This window comes from Myotis brandtii, unplaced genomic scaffold (assembly GCF_000412655.1).
Source record: "Myotis brandtii unplaced genomic scaffold, ASM41265v1 scaffold454, whole genome shotgun sequence".
NCBI lineage: Eukaryota > Metazoa > Chordata > Mammalia > Chiroptera > Vespertilionidae > Myotis > Myotis brandtii.
In genome coordinates, this window is record NW_005367354.1 from 909,626 (window position 1) to 919,156 (window position 9,531).

General features: G+C 39.9%; 1 protein-coding gene across 1 annotated transcript in view; it reads right to left on the reverse strand.

Moving 5' to 3' along the window:
* Positions 1-384: 384 nt before the first annotated feature.
* Positions 385-9,531, reverse strand: part of MRPL33 (mitochondrial ribosomal protein L33) — a 9,470-nt gene continuing 323 nt past the window's right edge. The window contains exons 2-4 of the mRNA XM_005874838.2: positions 8,870-8,888; positions 6,924-7,030; positions 385-691 (exon numbers count right to left, since the gene is read on the reverse strand). Coding sequence (XP_005874900.1) covers positions 642-691; positions 6,924-7,030; positions 8,870-8,888 — 176 coding nt within the window. The 3' untranslated portion in view covers positions 385-641. The remainder of the gene's footprint in view (positions 692-6,923; positions 7,031-8,869; positions 8,889-9,531) is intronic.

Genomic DNA, 9,531 nt, shown 5'->3' on the forward strand with positions numbered 1-9,531 from the left:
AGTCCAAAGCTGTGCTAGAAAATCATAGATACTGCATTCCTGAGTTTGAGAATACGGACCAACAGTATTTTTTCTAAGTATATAAGCACAAATCAAAAATAGTTCTCAGGGTTTCCTTTGTGTTAGAAGGCTGAGGCTGGCTCCCTTCTTATCACTCCTGCTCACCTCTGCCATCTATGTTACTGCACTGGAGTTTTTTAAAGATCACTCTGGAGTGTTGACTACCTTTTCTATGAAAATCAAGGAGGAACAGCCTGGAAACTCTTGCACAAGTCTCACTGTGGAAAATGTTCTTTCAATACATGAAACAATGGTTATTTTTTAGTAATGTAGTTGTGTTTTTAATTTCAAATAGTGGGGGAAAACATCACTAAGAGACAATAGTACAGGCTATTTTAATATATTTTATTACGGGCTATAAAAATATCCAGAAAGATAAAGAAATGGGATGCAATGATTTATGTCCTAATATGAAGAACTTTCTTTCACTGCATTGTTTTCTTCACAATGGCCTTCAAATCACAGGAGGCAGAGATGCCGTGTCATTTCCTCTTCTTTTATTACATGCTGCAGAATTTCTGAATCAGTACCCCACCCTCAGTCTTCTCATTTATAAATCAAATGCATTTTCAATCCATTGTTCAGAGGGAGCGTATTTTTTTCTGTTCCACAAAGAGGACTTTTGCTCTCACTACAGGAGGAGAAAAAAGGATTAAGGCAGAAAACTAAGTATCATTACCATTTTCTAATAAAAATATATATCAGACCATGAGCCCTCTCTTTTGTTTTACTTTCCTTTGACATGGGGATGGAGTTGACTTGCAAGCTCAGCTCCTTGATCCCAGAGGCCAGAAAAGACCAGAGAAAATGGTAAGGAAAAGAGGAAAGGCCCAGCCAACCAGTGGCATCTTTGGTACCCCAGGTCAATGAATGTGAAATATTCAAATTTAAAAAGAAAATTATGGGCAAAAGATGGAAAACACTTGATGTCATCACCCAGTTGATATCCACTCTTGTAGGGGATAAGCAAGGACAGACTAGAGCTGAACTCCAGAAAAGGTACTGAGAACTGAGCAGACAGAAGTAACGTACACATTAAGCTTGTACTTTCCAGGGATGGTTTCCTACCCCAAATATGGATTTTCTAATTTGGTAACAAAATTAACATTATAACCACAATCTCATTATTATAAATATAGGAGAGTACAGTTCTCTGAAACAAAACCAAAACAAAAGTGCTAACGCTCGGATGAAAGATTGAAGACTAGATGCTAGGCAATAAGGTTTTCATAGTTCCTATAATGCCCTATAGTCCTCCATTAACTTCATCTATTTATCTTCTATATATCTCTTTCTCTCTCTCCCTTCTCCCCAACCCCCCCCCACTCTCATACACACACACACACACACACACACACACACACACACACACACACCACCTTATTCTAAAAAACACACACACAAAAAAAAAAATACACCCAGGAATTCAAACTATGATATAACAATTCACTTGTCCCTACCATACAAAGAGATTTTAGCTTTTTTTTTTTCCTCTTCTATAATCAACACAGACACTCTATATAAGAGATTCCCAAACTGTCTATGATTAAGAGTTAGCTAGGGAGCTTACTGAAATAAATCCCTGCCCTTATTCTGGTTCCTTCGATCTAGGCTAGGACTGGAAGTCTACATTTTTTAAACCATCATGATTCTAATGAACAGCTGGATAAGAACCATTATCCAGTCCATAGAATTTTATCTATAAAATTAATAAAAATAAAATGTACATATTACATAGGGATATTTTTCATATATTTCAAATCATCTAATATTAAATATAAGTAGGACTGATGCTCCTTCAGAATCCAAGGAAGACTACAAAACATAAAAAGGTAGAAAACAAAAGTTTCCTATCAGACAATATTATTCATTGCAAGAAATATTTCCCCATGTTTTTCTATATAGAGCTAAAAAGATAGATAAAAGAAGGAACTTGTCTTCCTGATAACCAATCAGGAGATTATGTTAAATGTGAACAGGAGCAACTGACAAAGATTAACAAAGCAAGGCTTTTATTATGAAAATGTTTTGATTCATTCCCTTAATTCAAAGAATAAATACTATAGTCCACAGAATTGTGCTAGACAATGTGAAGTTTACAAAAGTATAAGAAGACTCCTTAGCCCTGCTGGTTTGGCTCAGTGGTTGAGCATTGACCCATGAACCAAGAGGTCACTGGCTGATTCCCAACCAGGGCACATGCCCAGGTTTCGGGCTCAATCCCCCATAGGGGGCATGCAGGAGGCAGCCAATCAATGTTTCCCTCTCATCAATGTTTCTATCTCTCTCTCACTCTCCCTTCCTCTTTCTCTAAAATCAATAAAAACATTTTTTTTAAAAAAGAAGAAAAAGAGTCCTTGGGCATCTGGTGTGGAGGAATGGCAGTAAGAGGTAGGAATGACAGTGGGGCTTCATGGCCTTAAATGCTAGACTGACCACAGGGGATGGTCCTGATTAAGAAAAAAGAAAAATCAGGAAGATTTATCTGGCTCCATGTAGTAGAAAGAATAGGAGGCCTGGAGTCAAAAAGGCCGGGTTCGCACGCAGGCTCCATCTTTCTCTGCTCTGAGTCCCTGGGCAAATTTCTCAAAATACTCTATCTTCCCATGAGAGAGATAACTCCAACTCCCACACAAGGCTGCTGCCAGATACACAGTGAACACTCAATGCATGCTAGCTGAGCACTGCTATCCACAATCATAAACATAAATTTTGTCAAAATATTTGCTGCTTACTACATAGAAAAATGAATCTGTCAAGTTCTTTCCCTACATTGAACCTAAATCCATTCTGCTTCAATTAAAGTCTACATTGTCTTGTTTAGTCAGCCAAGGAATTAAAACTGACAAGTTTTCATTTTCATGATAAACTTCATATATTTAACAACATTTAATAAGCTTATGCCTCAGCCTTTAATCCTTCCTCCTCAGAAATTTGATCAGTTTTATGTGAGGAAAAGGAGTTTAGAAGGACAGAGGCTGCTTCTAGCCATAGAGTCTACCATGAAATGCTTAAACAATTGAGAGTTTCTGTTTCCTTAGCTGATTTTCTTCATAAAGCAGACTCACAAAACATTACCCCTAAACTAACCATTTATTAAAATATGCTGGGAGATCTGCCCAGCTATTTCGTACCCTAAGTCATGGGCAGGCCCCAAGGCAAAGAGCACGCGAGCCTGCAGGGCGTCAGCAAGTAGGCGGGCAGAAAGCCAAGCAGCCTCATGTCCCAGAACATTCTCTCCTTCCGGAAAGACAAAGTGGTGCTGCCAAGGCTCGTACCCCTCCTTACCAGAAAAGGTCTAATCGTCTGTTTAAAATTTATATATGACTCTTTTCTCCCACTTTCAACTTATGGTCAGAGCTGTTCATGGTTGTATCCTTCCCCAATCTCAAAACTTAAAACCAATCTAACAAGTAAGTTCCTAACACAGAGTCCCCTTGATATGGGGGGGGGGGGGGTTGGTTCTAGGAACATCCTCCCCACCCACAAATACTAAAATCCACGGATGCTCATGTCCCTCATATAAAATAGGGGGGTGTCTGCATATACCTACATACATCCTCCCTTATACTGTATATTAAATCAATTCTAGATTACTAATAATATTTAATACTATGTAAATGCTATGCAAATAGTTGTTATATTTTACTGTTTAGGGAGTGGGAGAAAATAAAAGTCTGCACATGTTCAGTACAGACACAACCATCACAGGCCTAACTACATAATACACATCAACACATAACTGCCCCCCCCCAATATTTTCTCTGCATTGGTTGAATCCACAGATGCAGAACCCACAAGATACAGAGCCAGCTGTACCTCCACACTAAGGATAAAAATTCCAATACATTTTCATACTTAAAATAGTACAGAGGTTATTCAACATTTATTAATGTTGTACAAGTTCCCAAAAAACTCTATAGGAGCTAAAATGCGAGAACATAGGCATGCCTCGCTTAATTGCGCTTTGCTTTACTGCATTTCGTAGATGATTGCGTTCTTTACAAATTGAAGGTAAGACCACCCACCAGCAAAAAGATTATAACTCGATGAACGCTCAGATGATGGTTAGCATTTCTTTTTTAGCAACAAAATATTTTAAATTATCATATGTACAATTTTTTTTAGACATAATGCTATTGTATACTTACTAGACTGCAGTACAAACATGACTTTTATATGTACTGGGACACCAAAAAGTTTTTATGACTGACTTTATTGCAATATTGCAGTGGTCTTGAACTGAACCTGGAAGATCTCCGAGGTATGCCTCTACTTTATTGTAAAGCTCATCACTTTAAGTTTACATCAACTGATACAAAGAAATCAGGAGGAGAAAAACACACCAATCCAAAATGATATTGCTATGTATGGTCTGAATACCTGTGTCCCAACCACCCTGAATTCATGCTGAAATCCTCACTCCAAAAAAACGATGGTATTAGGAGGTGGGGCTTTGGTCACAAGGGTAGAGCCCTTATGAATGGGAGTAATGTTCTTAGAAAAGAAACCCCACTGACCCTGCTTGCCCTTCCACCAGGTGAGGACACAGCCAGAGGGCAGAGGCTATGAACCGAGAGGGCCCTCACTGGAAACGACCACGCTGGCACCTTGATCTTGGACTTCCCAAGCCCCAGAACTGTGAGAAATAAATTTCTGTTGTTTATAAGCCACTCAGTCTGAGGTATTTTGTAATAGCAACCCAAATGGACTAGGACACATAGTTTCTCATCCTAGTAATTTTCCACTATATAAGGTATCATCCTGAAATTCAGACTCCTAATCATCAGGTACAACCCTAACTCCCTTTTTATTATAATAAAGAATGACCAGAAATGTTAACACCATAAAAACAGCAGGGAATTTTATTTCTGTTAAAGAATGGAACTCACACATATTTTAAGTTGACAACTACTTCTTAGAGCAGTGGTTCTCAACCTTCTGGCCCTTTAAATACAGTTCCTCATGTTGTGACCCAACCATAAAATTATTTTCATTGCTACTTCATAACTGTAATGTTGCTACTATTATGAATCGTAATGTAAATATCTGATATGCAGGATGGTCTCAGGCGACCCCTGTGAAAGGGTTGTTCACCGCCAAAGGGGTCATGACCCACAGGTTGAGAACCGCTGCCTTAGAGCCTTTTTTAAATGCCTCCTCACATTGGTCCAGCCCTTATTTTTATTTTACTTAGACACTGATGAATGCAGCACAACCAACAATGGTTGTAGACCTTCTTAACTGAAGGCAGCTATGAATGTAGCTGTCGGCCAACATTCGCACTAATGCCCGACCGGAGGTCATGCAGCGGTAAGTAGGTTTTAGCCTCCTGTGAAATCTCTCAATAACAGGTGCTACAGAAAGTGGTTCAGGGCCCAGCCTTTGGAGTCAGATGGTCCTGAATTCAAATCTTTGTTTTGTCCCATGTTTTAGCTGTGTGTCCTTGATTCAGATTCCTCAACTATAAAAGGGTATTCAGATTGCCTGGAGAGTACAGGTGCTTATGTTATGATGGCTTCGTAGCATCTGAAGACATGAAGACTTGTGTAGGTAAGCAAAGAATATACAACTTTCCATTTTGTCTGGGTATACATAAGCACTAGTCTGTTTCCTTTCCCCCAGAGATCACTGTCTTTGGTGACCTGTATTTTCCTTTTCTTAGTTGTTGTTTCAGGCAGGAGGTTAATTCGTTCCCTATAACTCCACCTTGACTAGAAGCGAGAGTTTATGAGTTCTTGTTCTTAATGAAAAAGTTGATTAGTAGCTTAAGTGTCTGTCTTTCATTATTGATTAATTTTGGGAAATAAGATTCTGGTACCAATTCCAATTCTGATCAACAACTGGATGTGTCCAGTTAACTTTCTCCTATAATTCAACTCAATTCTGACACTATATACCTAGAGAGAGTGACGCAAGGAATGGGGAAGGGGCATAGAGCTTCCACAGCGTCTCAGGGCTTGTTACTCTCCCAGAATCTCCACGTGTGCTCCAACCCAGAAGCTCCAGTACAGAAGCAATCATAAAGGGGCTATTTAAAAGCAAGGGCAGAAAAATGAAATGAATGGCCCTAAGTTTTCAAATAAGTAATTTGTTTGCTAGTTTATTTGCATACATCTGCTCATGAAATCCAAAAACGGGACAGGCTTCCACCAACAGCAGTCAGGGGCTGACTCTTGTTTGGGAGCAAGCAATCGGGCCTTGGGAACACTTGCCCCTTTTGAACAAATACTTATACATAATGAAACCGTAAGAGGTACTGTTTATTATGTTATTTTAGCAGATGGTATAAAATAGAAAATGAAATTTCCTGCCCTCCTGCATTAATATATAAAAACAATACTTCTTGAACTAAAACCTGGACCTACTTACTTGCAGATGATCCCAGATCATTCCCTCTCCTTCTCGAGATATTCAACTCTTTGTTTCCAGGGCAATACCACTACTCTCTTTACGTGGCTGGTTTCTCACCTCAGATCTTTGGATAACTATCTCCTACAAGAGAGACTGACCCTGATCTAGCCTAGCTAACGCTGAGATCCACCTCTCCACAACTTTATCCTGTATCTCAGCAACCTGCTTGTCTCTCATAGCACTTAGCACAATTTGCATTTTTTTTCTTTCTCTCCCTTCCAAATCAGACTAAGTGCCAAAAGTGCAGGGACTGAGCCTGTGGTGTGTTGAAGTACATCCCAGAAGCTGGAATAGTGGCTGGCACCACAGTAAACACTCAATGCACACTGGTTGAATAAATGCTAGTGTCAAGAGGGCCAAAAACCTGCCACTGTTCAGCATCAGTCTGGAAAGAGCAACAGGCCTTGAAAGCATTTGCTTTATTGTGGAGTAACTTTTCTGAATCTTACCAAATGGATCATAATGCAGTAGAGTCAGTTTCTCCCGTAGGCGGCTTCTCTTAGTGTTGAAGGAGAAACCTGTCCCAGCTTGGCTTACCATTCTCACCAGAATGTTCCTGAGATTTAAAAGTAAGCTGTTAGAAGCTGAAGAGATAGATTAAAATCAGTCACAAGGAGATGGCACATTTTGAGAACCCTATACAGTAGTGTTAGTTGTGGCACAACCCTTGGCCCTCAGAAGGTTCAGTTCTAAGACAGGCTAAGTGTCCTATAAGTCACAATTTCAGTGGTTTTGATTCCCAAAGTTTGTTTTATTACAGAATGCCTTGGTAATGACCTAACCAAAGCAATAAGAACAAATCAAACCATATTGTAGGAATACTCTCAGACACCCACCTCTTAGAAGGAACAGAGGTCAGGAGGGGGAAAAAATACACATGTACTGGTAACTGTAGGTGGCTGGTCTGGAAATCATAAAGATAGCTGTCTCAGAAAACCCCTATCTACCAGGGATGAGCAGTAAGAGTAAAATCAGGAAGAGTAAAATCAGGAAGGGACAAAATTAGGGATTAGAACTTTTCTATTGCTAACATCTAACACCTTTTCCCTCTTCATATATTTCATTTAAGTTATAGTCCTCCAAAGCATAAGTTCATGTTTTGCCTCACTGGACCTTTTAATATGTTGTACTGTTTGTTACTTTTTCCTATGTCTTGTCTCCCTACATAAAGCAGTTAAAGCTCAAAAAGATTTAACAAAAAGCTATTAAGTGCTTACTCTGTGGAAAGCACTATGGGAAATGCAAAACTCTATTAAGGCTGCATCAGCACCCTCGAGAAACTAACAGTATAGTATGCAAGGTGAGTGTGTACAGAAGGTCTATAAGGCAACACATATAGGACAAATGTCACAAGAAGGATACAAAGAACATGAGAGGCAGGGAGTACCTCTAAAGAAACTGAAAGCATGAGAGATTCCTACAGAACCTGGAGGTGGGAAATTCTCACATAAATAACTGGATTGTGGGAAAAGCTACATGAATCAATAAAAGTTACTGGAGTGGAGGGGCCACCAATATACATGTTTAACTTTAATCCAAAAAAAAGAACAAAAACCTAGTCTTGAGGATTTGTGACATGTCTTGGGTTATAAGCAAAGGCTGCATTAGAATTTTCCTATTTTTAACATACAACAAATCTTCCGTTACTGTCTATAAAATTTATTTTAAGATAACGGTTTGGTATTTATAGTCTCTGTAGTACATTATGAATTCTTTAATCTTTGCTATTTTTGAAATGCTTCTACCATGAATGCAAAGGATTATAAAACTCATTAAAATAGGCTTTATAGTTTAATCAAATCAGACTGTTCTGCTAGACTCCTGTAGTGGGCTCCAGACAGCCACCGGTCTTCAATTTGAGGAAACAAAAATACAATGGTAGTCCAAACAGAGCTGGGCACTCTGATGGCATCTTAGGAACAAGACAGCAAGAGCTCTTCTAAGTAAATTATTTGAATGCTCACTTAAGTAGGTCAATTGGGCAAAAGGAAAAATATTTTTTTGAAAGAGTTCAGAGGGCCAAAATAATTCACCATGTAAGTCAGTGGTTCTCAACCTTCCTAATGCCGAGACCCTTTAATACAGTTCCTCATGTTGTGGTGACCCCCAATTTCATTGTTACAAATTGAACATAATTAAAGCATAGTGATTAATCACAAAAACAATATGTAATTATATATGTGTTTCCGATGGTCTTAGGCGACTCCTGTGAAAGGGTCGTTCGACCCCCAAAGGGGTCGCGACCCACAGGTTGAGAACCGCTGATGTAAGTAGTCCTCAAACCAACTTTTAGAAAATGGAGGCCAAATGCTGTTTAACATAAGGATGTATTGGCAGCAGCTGGACTAAGGAATGTAACATGAACAAGTTAAAAAAAAAAAAAACTTTTACTTACTTTGATTTGCTCTTGGCAACTTTTTGTAGCAGGGACAGGTTGGAAGAGAAAAGAAAAATATCCATTTATTATCTTTCTTATGCAAAGTTTATATAACCGTCATTAATAATCAAAAATATTTAGGTCACGAAGTACGCCAGGGGCTGTCACTCAGGTAACTACTGCCCAGCTACGAGGGGTCTGGTTAGGATTTTATAACAGAAGATAAAGATCCAGACCCACACGGCTCTGGATGTAATGCTCCGCACACACTCAGGTGGACCGCCTTTCAAACTTTTCTAGAGTGACATCTGCTCCCCTTATCCCCTTTCTAAGGGCAAACATTTGCACTGGAACAGGGTCTTGTCTGACAAGTTAACCAGGAGGCGGAGGGAACAACCTAGCTGGGCCGTCAGCCTGGTGCGGGGAAGGGCACTGTCTTGGGAGTCAGACCGCTGCACGGCCCCGCTGCACGACCTGGGAACGCACTGCCCCTCTCGGACGCCGTTTCCTTCTCTTTAGGGTTCGGAACGAATGGACTGGACGTTCTGAGGTTTTCCCAGTCCGAACATCCAGTGGTTCTGCTGACACACCCCTACCGAGGGCGGGAAAGGTCCCCACTCCTGCTGTCCCAGCGAAGAACCACCAGACCCCGAAGTGCCCCGCAGCCGCCGCGGCCCACT